This window comes from Elephantulus edwardii, unplaced genomic scaffold (genome assembly GCF_000299155.1).
Source record: "Elephantulus edwardii isolate Elephantulus edwardi_28Jun2011 unplaced genomic scaffold, EleEdw1.0 scaffold00263, whole genome shotgun sequence".
Lineage (NCBI taxonomy): Eukaryota > Metazoa > Chordata > Mammalia > Macroscelidea > Macroscelididae > Elephantulus > Elephantulus edwardii.
The window spans coordinates 2,137,627-2,157,958 of NW_006400013.1; the positions used below are offsets into that span (position 1 = coordinate 2,137,627).

A 20,332-nucleotide genomic window follows, 5' to 3' on the forward strand; every position below is an offset into this window, starting at 1 on the left:
ACAACAACAACAACAACAACAACCTTATACCTTCCATATAATTATCTGCCTTCATCTACTAGACAGTCCTGTGATTATCTGTTTATGGTAAATGATTCATTCATCACTGATGGAATTTCTGTTATCAGAATATTTTGGAGAAGGATTGTTCCCACAGTGTTCCTATGCTACTCAACCAAAGACTGAATTTAGGGAAGATTGATCCCTTATGGCGTTTGTGGCGGTTAATACTGTGTGTTAAAGTAACCATGACCCCCAGTATAACGTAGTTACATGCTATAAATTCTAACTTCTAGATGTTAATAAAGTGGGATTAGAAATGTGGCTTGCACTGAATATATGTGTGGACTCTCTGGAGAAACTAGGGAGCTTGTCCGATACATCTGACTCTCTAGTTCATGACCTCCAAAGCTTGTCAACTTTGGACTAATTGGCCTCTGAAGCTGGCAGTCTCCAAAGTCAGCAATCTGGGACCCCCCTGCCTGCTTGTCCAATGACTGGAGTCACTGGCCTTCCCGGATGCTCCTCTCTTGAAGTGTGGCCCCAGTCCTGTGACTGCCAGCCTCTACAAGCACAAATATCCTTTTCTCTGAACTATATCTAAGCTTCCTGGGTTTTACCTCTCTAGGGAACCCAGCCTAAGATAATGTTGATTGTATCCATTACCATTATAATTGCCAGTTAATTTTTACTGACTCTCTTGCATTAATAAAGCAATTATGGTGTGTGACTTATTTAAAAAATTCAGAGTGCTCACGAAGTATGAAAAATATTTACAAATCCCTAATGGGTCTTAGTAATCTAGGGGGTGTTACACTTTGATGCCATACACACATTTGGTTCTGGGCTCCTGGAACACACCAGAACACTCACCTGGCAGCTTGACTCTTGATCCCACCATCCTTCTGAACTCGTCACATTGGTTTGTGTGATATCCTGTGGAACACGCCACACACAAACTAAGCCACTCTGGCAGCCACTTAGTGAGGAAAGAAAAGAAAAATAGACACATATAAAACCAAAACTTATCAATATACTGATGCAAACAAAAATATTTTCAAACAGCACACAATTAAGATCTGATACACTATACAAAATTAGTTCTAAATGTATTTGTCATAGAGATGTATATTCTTTCACAAGTAATAAGTATACTCTTTAATAAGTGGGGCCACTATTCTAAAATCCCCTCTGAGTCAGGAGATCACATACTGCGTTTCACACGGGAGTTGCTCTCCTCCTCTCTGAGAAGGTCATATGCTATTTACTCATCGTAATGCCCTACATGGTAATAGATTGTGCAAGACTAGCACACAGTCACATTTAATGGAAGTAATAATCTATATTAATATAAAAATAAAGACACAAACACATTCATACACACAAATTGATAACATACGTAGCCATCAGTAACTGTAACTTGGCTCCCTTCCCTGGGAGGCTGCACCAAGCAATCCCATTTACAATAGATGGATGGCAGAGGGAACGGAGACAGCGCCAGCACCCTGAAACAGGTCCCCAGAGTTTCACATTTTCTTCCTTGGCACATGTTAGAAGGATGTGACCTGATGGGTCCCATTTCATACTAATAAGGGTATCCTTAAAACAGAAGAGGGAGCGGGGAAAGAAATCAGAATAATGCTTTTTTTCATGGTGCCTTCAACAATTAAATAGGTTAAAAATAAGCCTTTAAAACTAATACTTTTACTACTCAGTTAATCTGAGTACATAAGGTCAGTATTTTATATAAATTATAGAGACTGTCATGTCACACTCTATCACTACACCAATTTATCCTTTCATTTAGTCTGCAATGTATGCTGTATTATACACACCCACTGCAGTTAAAGCTGGATAAATGTTAGTTGAAGGAATGAGTTATGAAATTATGATTCAGATAAGATGTGCTTATTTGTCATTATTAGCATTTGTACATTTTATTAAGTTATGCCATTTGTCTATATGGTCCTGTGAACATTTAATTGGCAACTCTTGGTTACAGTAGATGATTTTAAATGAAACAAGCATTAAGTTTTTATTCGTTATTAGCAAAATAGTAAAAAGGGGGACCATCTAGCAAAGCTGCTTTACCTTATGTGCATCAATAAGAATGATGCCTCCTTTCTCCAGTGGCTCCTTTGTTCCCAGTAACAATTTTCCATCAAAATACCCCACTGCAAATGGTCTGTCTTCACTGAACCAAGCAATGCAAGTTACTGACACTAACCAATAAAAAGAAGAGGAGACACTTAATCCTCACTGAAACTTGAAAGACGGAGAGCCTGGAAGCCAGTACATGCTATTAAAACCACAAATGTGAACTTTCCAAATGACTTCCAGTAAAGAGTTCATCTATTTTTTTCCTCCCAATTGTGGTTAAAATTCACATAACAAAATACTTGCCAGTTTATTTGTTACCAAATAATTCAGTGACATTAATTCATCTTGTTGTACAACTATTACCACAGTCTATTGTCCATTTCCAAGTTTTCCATCCCCCTAAACAGAAATTCAGGGCCAAATAAGCAATTACCTCTAGTAAAGAAGAACCAAAAAACCACCAACTGTTGTTGTCAAGTTGATTCTAACTCATTTGGTTTCTGTATTATTATTATTATTTTTTTTATTTTGTACTGGTTTAAATACAAAGTTCATACACATCAAATTGTGCGATCCTATGTATATATTATTGTTCTTATGTGTCATCAAGTCAGAAGTGACTCACAGTGGACTCTTCAATGGGTTTTCAGAGGCAGTAAATCACACAGGAGACTGTCCATCTTTCCCCCAGGGAGCAACTAGTGTATTTGAACTGTGTGCCTTTGTGCTGCTTATCACTTGGCCACCAGCGCAAAGTTTCTATATACTTGCTTATTCTAGAGCTTTCATATAAATGAAATTATATATTGTTTTTCCTTTTGTCATTGACTTATTTACCACAGCATGCTGTTTTCAAAGTTGATTCATACTGTAGCATTTCTCTATGTAACTGAGTAATAAATAGTCCTTTGTATGCATTTGCCATTTTATCAATTCACTTGCTAATAAATAATAAACATTTAGGCTGTTTCCATCCCCTGGCTATTATGAATAATGCTGCAATAACAATTGCATTCCTTCTCTCAATCCACACGTAGGACTGGAACAGCTTCAGAAAAGTCTGGCAACCTCCTAGTGAAGATGCAGCCACTGACACATGTGAGGCCACCATGAGTTGGGCTCAACTTAGCAGCAACCATAGGAGGAGGAGGAGAACGGAAATTCTATGTATAACTTTTGAAGAAGTGTCAAACTCATATAAACTGTTTTAAAGTGCTTATTATAAGTCTTAAAGACTGTCATCTTTTGCCTTTTTTTTAGGTTATTATTGAAAGATTGTTTTGTTGTTGAGCACTACTGAGTTGGAACCAACTCATAGCTGACCCTTCAGTGGGTTTTCAGAGTCTGTAAATTGCATAGGAGGAAAAAATGCCCATCTTTCTCCTGTGGAGCAACTGGTAGATACGAACCATGTGCCTTTGGGTTAGTAGCACAGCTAACCAGAGCTCAGACCAAATTTAATTTCTTTTCAGGTCACTGCATCAAGCTGCTTCTGAGCAAGAATCTACCATGTACTAATAATTGAAATAAGTCATTGATAGAAAACCAGCTGTCCTTTCTGCTTGTGTGTAATACTCCCGATACAAAGGATTTCCACATTTTATAAAAAAAAAAAGTTCTACTCTAAAAATCGATATTCTTACTTGCTTAAAAATATATACCAATGGAGATAAAAAAACCCCACAACCTTTTTTTTTTCCTATGGGGAGAAAAAATCCCCCATACCACTGGAAAACTAAAAACATTTTTTCAAAGTAGTACTTATCAGAGGTGGAGTCAGTAAAGAAAGCCTTTTCACTGTTTAAATGTTTTAATTTTTGTTTTACAATATGAAGCTATTATTTATTGAAAAAAATCTAAAAAATAATTTAACAAACCTATTCTGTTCTATTAGCAGAGCCAGTACTAGAAAACTGAAGACTACGATTATCTTACTCTTCAAAATTATATAACACAAATTTTTTAATAAGATGCTGACCTAATGCACACCCATGTTTATTGCAGCTTTGTTCACAATAGCAAAGAGTTTGAAACAACCTAAGTGCCAATCAACAAATGAATGGATAGAGAAGCTCTAGTATATTCACACAATGGAATACTAAGCTGTATTAAAAAACAAGGAACTAATAAAATATTATTAAAAATGAGTGACCCTGGAGGACATTATGCTGAGTGAAATATCTCAGTTACAAAAGGACAAATATTGCAAAGTGCCACTGCTGTAAAATGAGACTGACATCGGGGTTAGGGGGAGACTGAGAAAGATGGGATAAATTATGTATACTGCATTTAAACAGATGAGGGAGAGAACTGTTTAAAAGGGACATATGATTAGGTATTACTGTCATGACAGGAGTCCAGAACGAAGGCTGCATAGTGGAGTGGATGTGGGAGAAGGGACTGTGTAACAATGAAAGAATTTTTCTTTTACTTTTCAAAGAGAAAAGAGTGAACTGTGGGGGAGGTTGGGCAGGGAGAAAAATGCAACAATGAATGAATGGAAATCCAAAGTCTCTGTAAATTTTTATTAAAATTAATAAAAATTAACAAATGAAAAGAAAAAAAAAAGAGAGATGCTGACCTACAGGAAAGGGACAGTGAAAAAATGAATGAAGAGAGATTACTTTTTATTTACCTCTTGCCACACAAGAAATTCTCCCTCTTGGTCCTCCTAATTTCCTTTATTTTACCCACTGGTTAACAATTTCATTGCTACTAATAATTTTTATTGTCCTTCTTTTTGACATTCCTAATCTTTAGAGGAAACGTGGAACCTGCTCTAAATGTCAAATCACCTTCACTGAAGATGAATGACCAACATGTCATGCTATTAAATCTCATTTTGGCAGCAACAGATTGTGGGGCTTGGGAGAGAAATCTCTTTCAATTTAGAAAATAACTGAAATAAAATGCCACCAGACAATCTAGAAAATAAAGCTGAAAGCAATATTCACTCAGCATTTTAAAAAACTAAGTGCCAAAAATCTAAGTATGTAATGGTTGGCGCTGGAGGTTAGTGGGGTCTGTTTCTTAAACCATCACTTACCATCCTTTCGATAGCAATGATCCAGCTCTCGACGGTGCATGGTGGACACATCAACAACCTCAATAAGTCCTAGAGAGCCGTCCATCCGTCCCACCAACAACAACTCGGGAGACTCTCCTGACCAGGCTGCAGCCGGACCCTCTTCTGGCCAAGCCAGGGCTGATACCCAATGAGGCTGAATATCTACTAATCCTTTTCCTCCTAAGTGGAGAGAGAATATTAACTAGTTGTTACATTACTCTCAAACACAGTAAAAAGAAAAATAAACATTCACCAGTTCCCATAGATGTGCAAAGAAGTTCCCAATTTAATAATGTTTTTCTTGTTCACTGGTGAGTCAGAAACAACCCACAGCTGAACTTCTAGTGGGTTTTCAGAGGCGGTAAATTTCACAGGAAGAGACTGCTCATCCTTCTCCACCCATGTGCCTTTGGGATTGCAGTTCAGCTTCTTATCACTAGGCCACCAGAGCCTATTGTTGTTATTGTTATGTGCCATCAAGTCAAACATGACCCATAGCGACCCTATGCACAACAGCTCTGAACCCCGCTCTATCCTAGGCCAATCTCACTGTCTCTGACACACCTACTGTCTTTACCCCAGATACTGTGTCAATCCATCTCATGATATCCTTCTCCAAGGACTGGTCTTTCCTGGCAACATGCCCTAAGTATGTGACATTGAGTCTCAAAATCCTTGCCTCCAAGGAACAGGTCAGCTTCACCCTCTCCAAGACAGACCTGTTCTCTTGGCAATCCACAGTATGTTTAATACTCTTCTCCAGCACAACATGAGGCATCAATTCTTCTATTATCTTTGGTCATTGTCCAGCTCTCTGATGCTAACAGGTAATTGTGAAGATCATGGCCTGGATCAGGTGCATCTTAGTCTTTAAACTGACACTGTTGACACCCCTCTGGAGGGGTTCCTGAACAGCAAATTTTCCTAACTGAATTTGTCTTTTGATTATCTGACTGCTGGTTCCAAAGTGTTGATTATGGAGCTGAGCAAACTGAAATTGTTAACAATCTCAATCTCCTCTCCATTTATAACGATGCTGCCAATTGGCCTAGTGGTGAGAATCTTCTTTTTCTTGATATTGAGCTTTAATCCATAATGAAGACTATAGTCCTAGATCCTCTGCAGCAAATACTTCAGGCTTTTGGTTTCAGCAAGCAAGGTTGAGTCATCTGTATAATGCAGGTTGTTGATGAGTCTTCCTCCAATCTTTCTTTTCCTAGTTTTTTAATTTTTAAAAATTTATTAATTTTAATGAGAGTTTACAGAGACTTAGAGTTTCCAGTCATTCATTGTTGCACTTTTCTCCCTGCCCACCCCCACTCCCCAAATCACTCTTCTCCTTGAAAAGAAAAACTCTTTCACTGTTATGCAATCAATCTCTCCCCCCAAGTTCACTCCACTATGCAGCCTCTATTCTGGACTTCTCCTTGAAAAGAAAAACTCTTTCATTGTTATGCAATCCCTCCCCCCAAGTTCACTCCACTATGCAGCCTTTATTCTGGATTTCTGTGATGACAGTAATAACTATTCATATATCGCTTTTAAACAGATCTCTCCCTCATCTGTTTCAAGGCAATATACATCATTCCTCCCCTCCTTTGCTGTCTTCCCTCAAGCCCGATGTCAGTCCCGTTTTACAACAGTGGCCCTATGCAATATTTGTCCTTTTGTGACTGAGATATGTCACTCAGCATAATGTCCTCCAGGGTCATCCATTTTGCATATTTCATGAGTTCCTTGTTTTTCAATGCCATATTCCATTGTGTGAATATATCAGAGCTTCTCTATCCATTTGTTTCTTGATGGGCACTTGGATTATTTTCAGCTCTTTGCTATTGTGAACAAAGCCGCAATAAACATGGGTGTACATATATCTGCTTGGGTGGCAGTTATGGTTTCTTTAGGGTAAATTCCCAGCAGTGGGATTGCTGGGTCAAATGGTATTTCGATTTGCAACTTTCTTGGAAAGCACCACACAGCCTTCCATAGTGGTTGCACCATTTTACACTCCCACCAGCAGTGAATAACGGTTCCAATTTCTCCACAACCTCACCAGCATTTGATGTTTGCTGTTCTGTTATATTTTGCTATTCTTACTGGGGTGAGATGATATCTCATACTTGTTTTGATTTGCATCTTCTTCCAATCTTGACGCCACATTCCTCCTCCCAGCCTCCAGAATGATTTATTTCGCATATAAATTGAAAAGGTATGGAGATAGGTCACATTCCTGATATAGTCCTTTCATGATTTAGAACCATGTACTACTTTCTTGCTCTGAGAACTTAGGATTCTTCTTTATATTTTTATCTATAACTGTCAAATTAATAGGCTTTCCCCCCCAGTATTAATACTACTAAAGGAGAACTTTAGAGAGAAAATAAAGAAAAACACTGTACAAATGCCACACATTTACATCCTTTCCCAATAGCTACTGAAAACCGTATTAACACAAAAAATTTATACTTAAGGTTAGCTACTGTCCAAGACATTAACAAAGACTTTTTTCTTTTTAATTTTCTAATATAAATAAAAATAGTTACATCTAGGAAACAAAATTCATATAAATATTTAAAGGAATTCAAAAGACTACACAGTTAAAATTCAGTGACCACTAGTTTTCCTCAAACTCTAACCTGAACGGTCAGCAGTATACAAAAATATTTTTCTTTTTATTTTACTGTGATTTGAGTGAAAGGTTACAAACCATAAAGGTTTTTCATTCATTATCCATACATATTTTGTTTATAACATTACAATACTTGCTTAATTTATTATTGCCTGTCCATTTATTCAATTTCATAAGTATTTACTATCTATTTATCAAGTTTTACTTTCTCCCTTTTCAATCTTGGAAATTATCCAGGAATTCCATGTGTAAATCTTCCCTTAGCTTTTTATACTGTTGCTTTTGTTGTTCTGTGCCATCAAGTCAGAACCGACACACAGCTGACCCTTGAGTGCATTTTGAGAGGCAGTAAAATTTCATGGGAGGAGACCGCTCATCTTTTTCCTGTGGAGCAGGTGGTGGATTTGAAATGCATGCCTTTAGGACTGAAGCAAAGCATTTTATCACAGGGCCACCAGAGCTCCTTTTTATTATACAAGATATAGTCTTTCTGTGCCTGACTTCTATCACTCAGCGTATGTAATTCAGCAAAACACATGCTCTGCTGTGTTTCCTGACTTCTTTAGTTGCCCAAGATTCTGATTTGCGACTGTGCTGTGGGTTCTTTAGCCTTTCCTCTGTTGATGGACATTTGAGTTATTTCCATTATTTAGTTGTAAATAATCCTGTGATAAACACAGGTGTGCATATGTAGCTCAAGTTGCACTTTTTATTTCTTTAGGGCATATACCTAGTAGTGAGATTGCTGGTTCAAATAGTTATCTTTTCAACCTTTTAAGGAAACTCTACCTTCAGCAGCGGTTGTATCTATCAATTTACATTTCTGCCAGCAGGATAAGAGGATTCCAATCTCCTCACACCCTAGTCAGCATTTGTTGTTTACTGTCCTACTAAACTTTGCTATGGTTGCTGGGGTGAGGTGATATCCTTGTTTTGATTTGCATGTCTCTAACTGAAAGGAGCTCTGGTGGCTTAGAGGTAAGAAACTGCCCTATAATCAAAAGCCACATCATTCAATTCTACCACACTGACAGGCAATCTCCTCCCCTGCGATTTACTGCCTCTGAAAACCGGATGGGGGGACAGGGGTCACCTATGGCACACAACAACAACAACTGCTACTAATGTGCTACCTGACTGGTTGCTTTATTTGCAAGTCTTTAAAGCTAATGATGTACTGCACAGGGAAAAGGATCTCTCCAAAGTGCCAAAAAGCAAGGATGTCAGCTGCTAATCAAGGCTGTCAGATTAAAGACTAAGGTATATCTGACGCAAACCAAGGCATTTTCAATTGCTTCCTATGTATACGAAAGTTGGACAATGACTAAGAAAGACTGAAGCTTCTGAATTGTGATGACAAAGAGTACTGAATATACCATAGACAGAAAAAAAAAGTGTCTTGGAGGAAGCATAACCAGAGTGCTCTTCAGAAGCAAGGATTGTAAATCTTTGTCTCACAAACTTTGGGCATGCTGTCATGAGTAGCCAGTCCTTAGAAAAAGATATCATGTTGAGAAAAGTGGAGGGACAGAGAAAGCAAGGACGACCCTCAACAAGATGGACTGACAAAGTGACCACAATAATCTTGAGCATGGCAGGGATAATGAAGATGGTGCAAGACAGAACAAGGTGCTGATTTATTGTTCATAGAGTCACTATGAGTTTGACTTGATAGCACCTACCAACAAGAGCAGCTAATGATCTTGAGCATTTCTGAATGTGTCTGTTTGTTATTTAAATGTCTTCTTTTCTCCTTTCCTATGAAAATTTTTAGCTTACTACTGCCGGGTTATGGACTGATTCAGTGACTGGGGTAATGAGGGTAGGTGTGTCAGAGACAGTAAGATACAGGATAGAGAGCAGGGTTTAGGGCTCTTGTACAGGGTTTAGGGTCACTATGGGTTACAGGCAACTCGATGGTACATAACAACAATAAGTACCAGGTAACTTTATCAGAGTTAAAGTTAGAAAATTAGCATTTCTTCACTATTCTAAACCACACTAAGCCTGGATATCCACAGTTTTTTAAATAGCTTGTGAGTTTTAAGGGGAAAAGAAGTCATGGTTGGTAGTTAGATGGCTAAGAGAAAGGCTGAGCAAATGACAGTTTGAAAAGTACCTTCAAATTAGTGTTGTTGTTGTTGCTGCTTGCGACTCATAGCAACCCTATGTACAAGAGCCTAAACGTTCTATCCTGTGCCAACCTAGCCATCTCAAACACACTCATTCCCACCACTCCACTCACAGAATCGATCCATATCAAGGAGGGTCTTCCTCTCCTGCGCCATCCCTCCACTCTGCCAAACATGATGTCCCTCTCCAAGGACCATCCCTCCTTGCAACATGCCCAAAGTATGTCAGATGAAGTCTCAGAATCCTTGACTCCAAGGAACATTCTGGCTTCACCCTCTCCAGGACAAACCTGTTTGTTCTCCTAGCAGTACATGGTATATTCAACACTCTTCTCCAGCACCACAGCTCAAAGGCATCAATTCTCTTTCTGTCATCCCTATTCACTGTCCAACTCTCTGATGCACAGCACGTAATTGCAAATACTATAGTCTGGATCGGGCGCACCTTAGTCTCCTGCCTGATGTCATAGCTCTTTTAGTAATCTTTAGTCACAGTTGACTTTCCCAATGCAATTAGTCTCCTGATTTCCTGGCTGCTGTTACCAAGAGTGTTGACTGTGGAACCAAGCAAACTAAAACTGTTAACTATCTCAATCTCGTCACCATCCATACTGATGCTGCCAATTAGCCCAGTGGTGAAAATCTTTGTTTTCTTGATGTTGAGCTTCAATCCATATTGAAGACTGCAGTCCTTGGCCTTCTGCAACAAGCGCTTTAAGTCCTCCTCAGTTTAAGCAAGCAGGGTTGTGTCTTCTGCATAATGCAGGTTGTTGACGATTCTTCCGCCAATCCTGATGCCACATTCCTTCTTGTACAGCCCTGCGTCTCGGATGATCTATTCCGCATACAGCTTGAAAAGGTATGGAGACAAAATACATTCCTGACAGACCCCTTTCTTGATTTTGAACCATCCGGTGTCTCCCTGCTCTGTTCTGACGACTGCCTCTTTGTCCAAGTATAGGTTTAGCATTAGCCCAATCAAATGTTCTAGGAGTCCCATTCTTCTCAGAGTCAGCCATAGCTTGTGATCCACACAGTCAAAAGTCTTTGTATAGTCAACGAAGCACAGATAGACATTCTTCTGCTATTCTCTGTTTTCTGCCAAGATCCATCTAACATTAGTTATAATATCCCTAGTACCACGACCTCTTCTAAATTCAGCCTGTACATCTGGCAGTTCTCTGTTGACATATTGTTCCAAATGTTTTTGGATAATTTTCAGCAAAATCTTGCTTGCACGTGGTATCAATGATATTGTTCGATAATTTCCACACTCTGTTGGGTCACCTTTCTTTGGAATGGGAACAAATATTGATCTCTTCCAGTCAATTGGCCAGCTGGCTATCCTCCAGATTTCCTGGGACAACTTAGTGAGCACATCCAGGGCAGCATCTGTTTGTTGAAATCAATTGGTATGCTGTCAACTGGAGCCTTGTTTTTTGCCAATTCCTTCATAGCAACTTGAACTTCCTCCTTCATCACCGTAGGCTCATATGTTATTTCATGAAATTCCTCTGGCCTTTGAAAACTCTATGTACAATAGAGCACACTTCAGACTATCATTTGGACTAACAGACATGACAACTGAAACTGAGATCTTAGAAACAGAAACACGGAGAAAGAGGAACAGCTGTAAGGAGACACTAGTGACTGGAACATGGAATGTGAGAAGCACGAATGTAGGAAAATTGGACATTGTTAAGAAAGAAATGGAACGCATAAATATTGACATATGAGGTATTGGCAAAATGAGATGGCTTAGCATGGGACATTTTGAATCAGATGATCATATGATTTACTATGCCGGGGATGAAAAGGTGAGAAAAAATTGGGTTGGTTTCATAATTAAAAAAGTCATTTCTAGATCTATCCTGAAATACAATGTGGTGAGCAACAGGATAATATCCATCCGCATACAAGAAAGTCTAGTGAATACCACTATCATTAAAATATATTCACCAACTAAAGCCAAAGAAGAGGAAATAGAAGATTTCTACCAACTTTTGCAGTCAGAAACTGATCAAATATGCAATCAAGATGCATTAATAATAATGGGCAACTGGAACGCAAAAGTTGGGAACAAGGAAGAAGGATCAGTAGCTAGAAAACACGGGCTTGGTGAGAGAAATGAGGATGGAGATAGAATGATAGAGTTCTGCACATTCAATTATCTATTCATTGCAAATACCTTTTATAAGAAACATAAATGTAGGCTATACACATGGATCTCACCTGATGGTATGCATAGGAATCAAATCGATTACATTTGTGGAAAGATTTGCTGGAGAAGCTCAAAGCAGGCCAGGTGCTGATTGTGGGACAGACCACCAACTACTCATATGCAAGTTCAAGCTCAAGCTGAGGAAAATTAAGTCAAGTCCACGGGAACCAAGATTTGACCTTAAGTATGTCCCACTCGAATTTCAAGACCATCTCAGGAACAGGTTTGAGGCCTTAAGCACCAATGAGTGTAGACCAAATGAGCTCTGGGAGGATATCAAGAAAATCATCCATGAAGAATGCAAAAGGTCATTAAAGGCTGACGAAAAAGAAAAGACCAAGATGGATGTCAGATGAGACTCTGAGTATTCCATTAGAGCGCCGAGAAGCCAAAGCTAAAGGAAGAAATCAAGAAATCAAAGACCTGAACAGAAAATTTCAAAAGCTGCTCGGGATGACAAAGCCAGATACTATAATGAAATATGCAGAGAGCTGGAGTCAGAAAATCAAAAGGGCCGGACTCACTCAGCGTTTCTTAAGCTGAAGGAGTTGAAAAAGAAATTTAAGCCACAGGTGGCAATACTTAAAGCTAGAATGTTGACTGATCCAGGATGTATCAAAAGAAGATGGAAGGAGTACACAGAGCCAAATTAATGGAAACCAGAATTATAGGGAGAAAGTGGGAGAAGTGAAATTACAATATAGACATTAAAAAATAATGGTATAGAACAAAATGTGTATGAATGGTTGAATGAAAAATTAATTTATTTTATAAATTTTCACTCAAATCATGGTTGAAAAAAGAAAACATAAGTACTTTCAATAGTTTGTGAGTATTTTAATACATTCATGTTTACTCCTGCATTATTCACAATACCAAAGAGATGGAAGCAGTCCAACTGCCAATCAACAAATCAATGGATAGAAAAACTGCGGTAGATTCACACAACGGAATATTACACAGCAATAAAAAAACAACAAACTATAAAACACTGCACAATGGGTGAGCCTGGAAGATATTATGCTGAGTGAAATAGCTCAGTCACAAAGGACAAATACTGTAAAGAGTATTTTTATAAAACAAGACTGATGGGGTGGGGGTGGGAGAGAATACAAAAAGAGTGGACAGATAAAGAATACTGCATTGGAACAGACAAGAGGAAGAGCTGCTTAAGAGAAATGTATGATTAGGCACTATACATATGACAATTAACAATCTAGAACAGGAGGTGCATTGCAAAGTAGACTGGGGAGGGACTAAAACTTTTAACAATGAATGAATGAAAACTCAACCTTTCCGTAGATTTGTAAATTTTTTTTATTATATATTGGTTTGCTTACGAAGTATGCATTTTGTTTCACTCTATCCTTCATTCACATTGTGTTTCAGTCATTCCCATGCATTGCTTTATAAAATACTTTGCCGCCCATTACCTTGTTTTGTTAAAATAATAAAAAAACAGTAGTTTGAAAGTATTTACTTCAATCTTACCATTAACTTGCCAGATATTCACCATCTTTTCCAAAGCCCCAGCTAGATATTTGCCACTGATACTCCAGGAAACAGGTGAGAAACTTGGATCACTGGGTGACCCCAGGCTTTCCTCGGCATCCCCTTCCCTAAAATATAAAAATATATACATTTAACACTCTAATCCCTAACATTCAAAAGAAAACAAAATCCAATTTTTTTAAAATCCAAATCTTAAAATGAGGGTTTCTTATAGACTACCGAACAGTAATCTTACAATACAAAAACTTGAAAACATGAAAAATATGATTCTCAGACTGTTCATCATCATTTACTGTAATATATTCTGTCAACAAAAGCATTCTGATTTATATGGATTACACATGCTAATATTATTGCAGCATACTGATTTCTGTTCACTTAGTTTCTAGTAATTCCTCAGAAAAGGATGACCTTCAGCTGACTATGAAATAAAGAATGCAACATTATGACAAAGCAATGTAATTCGCCTTTTTAAACAGCCTTTTAATACTGAAGAAAAATTAGCCTGTTTGCTAGGTTAACAGAACATCTTAGTGAATACTGATTTAATTCTGAATAATACACACTGAACAGTAATACAATATTTTAAATAACAGTATCCTGAATAGTACAACATCCTTTAAAAATTGAAGCTACCATAATTCTACTTTAAAACATTTTAGTGACAATTCATATTTGGGATTTTCTGACTCTAAATATCACATGCATGAGCTAATGTCAGCACTCACAATCTGTTGAATACACAGGTTTGCTGCAGTGAATACTGCTTCTTGGTGACATTCCATACGCGGATGGTGCCATCATTGCCACTGGTAGCCAAGAGACCTTTTTTATTACACCAAACACATGTCATGACCTAGAAAAATTGAAAAGTGTCAGTAATATTTAAACAAGCTTTGATTTAAAGGCTTAAGTCAGACTCCAAAACTATCATATTGAAATTAAAAAAGTACTACAGATATGTAAAAGAAAAGTATCCATATTATGATGCAATGCACACAATCTCATTTTCTACTGTCTTCTAAGTATATTTCTATCTGCGTGGTGGGATTTTTAAAAAAAAATTCATGGCACTCTTAATTATTCCAGAAAGAAGGTTTATAAAATGAATTGAATACATGCCATTTTGAAAAGGATCTTTGGTCAGAAATAATTTACCTAGTTCAAGCTAGCTCTCTGTGCAGAAATATTAATTATTTCCTTAGTAATTTATAAATGGAACTTCCTTCTATCTGTATCCATTTCCTGGAGCTTACAAGCCTAACCAGTCTCCAAAATTAGAATCAAAGGTTCCTTTCTGAAGCGAACTTAATTTTAAGGTAAAATGTGGTCCAAGTTTCTGGATTCTCTTCCCTCCACTTTCAATTATTTATCTGTACATCAGAAGAACACAGTATATATTTATTGGAAGAATAACTTGAAAGTAATAGAGCTAAATCCTTTTAACCGACACCTGTTAGAATTTTAATAAGTTAAGCCAAGTATGTTAAAATACATTAATATATTTTGAGTTCTATTAAGGGAATAACAGACTAAGTGATTTTAATAGTGTGATGTTACAGAGGCTACTCTTTGCTTCCTAATCTGCCCTGTCATGGTTTAGAGGTCCAGAGTATAGTAATGAGGCCCATATATCTTGCTTTTGCCTGTATAAACCCTTACCTTTGGTGAAGCGACCCCTTTACTTTTCTTATCTTCCCACTTGTATACTATTTCTCACTTGCCCATTTGTATACTATTCTGTTAATCCAGCAAACAGAAGATAACTGGTTAATTACCAGTGAATCTTGGTAATTGAGTCAGAACAAGAAAGACTGACAGACCTAAAGGCAAGCACTCTTTGATCTTAATAAGGCGATTAACACACATAGAATCAGAATACATACCCTGTTCTGATGCGCCTCCAACTTGATAAAGGAGCATTTTCTGAGATCTCCTCCCATATCAGCGAGAGTTTGTGGAGTAGTTTGGTTGTCTCGGTCATGTGCTGCGAGAGTGCGCACGAGCTGCTGAGCAGCCCATTGCCTATGCTGTGAGGACAGCCTAGAGGAGAGGCAGCAGGCTGCCAGGGCATTAGCCAGCTCCAGAGGGCCTACAGCAGAAGGATCATAGGAAGGATGGGCATACAATTGGGCAATTAAACCTGCTTAAACAAAACAATGAAATGATGCCCAGGTAAGAGTTGGTGGTGGTGAACAAACAAAAATGGGTTAACTCCCATTTTTTAAAAAAAAAAATTAGCACTTTTACAAGCAAACATTCACTAAAACACACACACAAGATATAATGCATTCATCTGACATCAAATTCTATAATTGGATTCACTGTAAATGCACATTTTACATATATCAATCAACAGATTTTCACTCTAAGAACACAATAAATTGGTTATGCAGCAGAATGTCATTTGTGGCCAAGAAAAGTAGCAGTATGCCCTTAAGAACACGAGTTTGGCTTCTGCAGCTCAAAAGGGATCTTGCAAGGGACTATGCTGATGGATGCAAACGTCCATCTCTCTGGGCCAAATGGTCCTGATGAAGAGGAGGGTAGGCAGCAGTAAGTAAGCAGGCCCTTCCGAGTGTTCCACTTACTTTATCTAAACGTTCCTACAACAACCTACCAGGATTATTATCTATGGGGGCTCAGATACAATCTACAACAAGACTAATTTAGCATATTTTCTCATATTTGGTTCTATGTACAATAAAAATATATTCATGTGCTTCTCTTTTATGATATAAATTTAGTCTTTTATGATCTAAGCATGCCATTTTCACATAAAACAATGCAAAGAATAGTTTCCAAAATATGAACAAAGTTGATTAGAAAGTTTTCTATTGAAATAATATGAAACCCACCTTTCTTTTCAATTTCTGACTTGTCATAGTTAGGTCTCAGTTTGGCCCCTTTGTCAGCTAATAACGCCACAAGGGCTTGAGTTACAACGAAGTTTGGGGAGGTCACAAGTTTATTTTCTTCAGCAATTCCTCGGAGAAAGCTGGGTAGAAATTTCCGTTGAATTGGATCATCAACTGTGGTGAGATTTACACCTGTTGCAGCAGAAATCAAGTTCTGAAGAGGCAATTGGAACAAACAGGTTTACTTTTTACATATACGTTTGGAACAAAAAGATGGTTTTACTGTAAAAGGTTCTTCAAGAACCAGTCAGAAATAAGCTATGTCACAGAAAAAGCACAAGCCCAAGCTTACCTGGGTACATAACTGCACCAGCAGTTTTGCAGCACTTGGGGTGTTGGATGCTAGGCAACCCACTGCTGTGCTCAGATATGCCAGGCAAGAAATGGGCTTGCTGGCCTTGCTGTGCCCACCTCGTGAGCGTTCTGAGGCGCTTGCCATGGCAGAGGGACTGGTGGAGAGGCCAGCTCTCCCTGCTGCAGCCAGACACATTAACCGAACCAGTGTTCGGATATCTGTCAGCCCCAGAGACTCAAGACCAGCAGCCAGGCTGCAACTGGAGCCACTGCAAGAAAAAGGAAAACATTTTATAGATGGGTACAGAAAACAGATTTCAAAATAGAACACCTGGATACTCACATTCTGATCCACACCGAAACAATCATGATAAAAGGACACCATAATCATCCTTTAAAATAAAAAAACCAAACCTACCACCATCAAGTGTGTAAGCAAGTGTGAGGATGGCACAGGATAGGACAGATTCAGATCTGGTGTTCATAGGGTCCCTATATGTTGTACTCGACTCAACGGCACCTAACAACTGCCATCAAGGAGGCTGTGACTCATGGGAGCACTCCTTAAGTTTCTGAGGCTGGGAAGCCTTTACAGACAGACTGTACTATCTTTCTCTGATGGAGCAGCTGGAGAATTTGAGCTTCTGACTTTGTTTAGTTGCCCAACACATAATACTACACCATGAGGACTTTTAACATTTCCCACAAGAAATGCCAAGTATAATACGCAGGCTAAAACCCGCCAGCTAGACCTCTTTTTTGTCCCTATGATTTTAGTAAATTGTGTCTATACTTGGAGTGTAAGTTATATTTTTTACCAAAAGTTATATATTTAACCAAAGTAAAATATAAAAATGGTTCCAACAGTCATGAATTTTCAAATTGAAGAAATCTGTGTAACCACCTCCAGAACAAGACCAGTTCCTGAGAAGCCCATGCTGGGAAGCATCTCAGTCATTATGCCCCCCACAATAATCACTGTCCTGCTTTCTAGCCATAAATTACTTTTCCCAGGTTTAGGTTTTATATAGATGGAAGGAAGTATGCAATCTTTGTTTCTAGCTTCCTTCATTCATCCTTATGTTCGTGAGAGTCCTTGAGGATTTTGCATTTTGTTGTTGTTCAAGGTGACTTCTGAGTCATGAGATGGCCCTATAAACAACCAAGAGAAAGGATGCTGGGTCCTGTGCAAGGATCAGACTGCTGTGATCCATAGGATTTTTAATGGCTGCTATTCACAAATAGGTCTCCAGGCCTTTCTTTCTATCCTATCTTGATTGGTAAGCCTTGCAGACAATCTATTCAACATCAACAAAACATTTCAAGTAAAGAGAGTTCTTATAAATGAGGTGCACCAGATGGGACGTGAACTCAGATTTCCTCCATGGAAGGTGAGAAATTCACTGAATCACCAGTGTCTCACTACTGTGTTTATAAGGAACTGATTCATCTGGTGGCCAAGTGGTAAGAATTTGCACTGCAATACCAAAGGCATATGGTTCAAATCTACCAGCTGCTCCAAGGGAGAAGGAAGAGCAAGCTCCTTTCATGCGATTTACTGCCTCTGACAGGTATGGGTTCTGACTGAAAGGTATACAACAACAACATGAAATTTACCACAGTTTGCTACTCCTTTTACAGCTGGCAATCAAGTGGTTTAGAATTTGTGGATATTATGGATAATACTGCCATTAACACACTTGTACGTCACACTTGGTGCATGTTGACAAGCATTTCTGCTAGATACAGGCCAACACTGGACTGCTAGGTCATAACACACTCATCTCTGGATGGCTCTATAAGGCAGCATTCCAAAGCTGTTGAACCAGTTTATTTTTTCCCCATCAGTGTTCCAGTTACCCTACTTCCTTGTGCTTGTTTTTTTTCCTTTCAGCCTTTTCAGTCTTAGCCCCTCTGGTCAGTTATAAGAGTTTCACATTGTGGCTTTGATTTTCATTTCCCTGAAGACTAACAAGTTTCACCAATTTTTCATGGTTTATTGGCTGTTTAAGGATCCACTGTTGTGCAACAATTTTTTTTTTATAACACTTTTTAAAATGAAGATTTTTACTTTTTCTTTTGGGTCACCTGACTTTTTCTTATTGCTTATGCAAATTTTCTAGGGTGCTACTGGCAAGAAACTGCACTGCAATCCTGAAGGCCCACAGTTCGAGGCTACTAGCTGCTCCACCAGAAGCACGGGAGAAGGAGGGCAACCACCTCCTGTGCAATTAAATGCTTCTGAAAACCCACCAGAGGGTCAGCTATGGGTTGGTTCTGATTCTCCAGTACACAACAGCTATGGTTCGGTTCTGACTCTCCAGTACACAACAACATCATGTAAATCATTTACATCATCTTTTGGTTATTTGCCTTGCTAATATCATCTTCTTGGAAGGAGGAGTGGCATCCACTTCCGTAATAGCTTGCCTCCGGGAACCCTATGAACCTGGAGAGAAGATGAAAGGCACCCAAGCGTCGAGGACTCTCCTTCATAGGGTCTCTATGAGTCGCCTGCGACTCGACGGCACTTAACAACAGCAATATTATCTTCTACCCTGTGGCCTGCCTTTTTCACTTTCCTAATGGTGACTACTGCTGAATAAAAGTTCTAGGAATTAAAAAAAAAGTTATGGGAATTTTCTTCCTAATGGTAGATGACTTTTGTGGACTTACGAATCTGCTTATTCCCAGGCCAAGAATATATTCTTCTATACTGCCTTCTAGAAGCTGAATTATCTTTCATATTTACATCTAAATCCTACTAGGAATTATTTGTTTTATACAGTGTGACAGGTTGGACTAAGGTTCTTCCCCTCACCTTCTATACGAATAATCATCTGACGTAGTCCCAGTTACTGGGAAGACTAGTCATTTCTTCCCATTGCTTAGGGCAACTGCAGTCATAAATCAAGGTAATGACTATATTACAGATCAGTTTCTGGTCTGTTTTCTTGATTTGTCTAGTGTTTTTATTTAGCTAACCTATACTATATAATCTTATGTAAATTTTACTTCTTTTTTTCCCCCTTTAAAGGACCACAGCTTAACCATTTCTTAAATATGGATGCCTTTCAGGTATTCTTGGCTCCCTGACATTTTTATATTACCCTCCACAGCTTGAACATGGCAAGAGTCCTCACGATAATCTTAAAATAAAATCCCTGTGAGCATTAAAAACTTTCTCAAATAGAGTGAAAAGAAAGCCCACAGCCTGGGTAAAAACATCTGGCAATGATATAGACATAATGGCTTGCATAACTAAAGTTGACAGAACATTAGAGGGCCATTACAAGAAAAAGACTGACAAGGGGAGCTCTGGTGGCCTAGTGGCAAGGAGCTGCAACTACAATCCCAGTGGCTCACGGTTCGAATCCACCAGATGCTCTGCCGGGAAAAGGAGGGACAATCTCCTCCTGTACCAGTCAGATCTGATTTGACGGTACACTCACAAAAAAA

General features: G+C 38.6%; 1 protein-coding gene across 1 annotated transcript in view; it reads right to left on the minus strand.

Annotated features, from left to right (window-relative positions):
- HERC1 (HECT and RLD domain containing E3 ubiquitin protein ligase family member 1) overlaps positions 1-20,332 on the minus strand; it is a 185,261-nt gene that overhangs the window by 36,893 nt on the left and 128,036 nt on the right. The window contains exons 47-55 of the mRNA XM_006899631.1: positions 16,872-17,142; positions 16,520-16,733; positions 15,548-15,753; positions 14,390-14,517; positions 13,641-13,768; positions 5,147-5,347; positions 2,092-2,222; positions 1,400-1,599; positions 874-979 (exon numbers count right to left, since the gene is read on the minus strand). Of these exons, the coding sequence (XP_006899693.1) occupies positions 874-979; positions 1,400-1,599; positions 2,092-2,222; positions 5,147-5,347; positions 13,641-13,768; positions 14,390-14,517; positions 15,548-15,753; positions 16,520-16,733; positions 16,872-17,142 (1,585 nt within the window). The remainder of the gene's footprint in view (positions 1-873; positions 980-1,399; positions 1,600-2,091; positions 2,223-5,146; positions 5,348-13,640; positions 13,769-14,389; positions 14,518-15,547; positions 15,754-16,519; positions 16,734-16,871; positions 17,143-20,332) is intronic.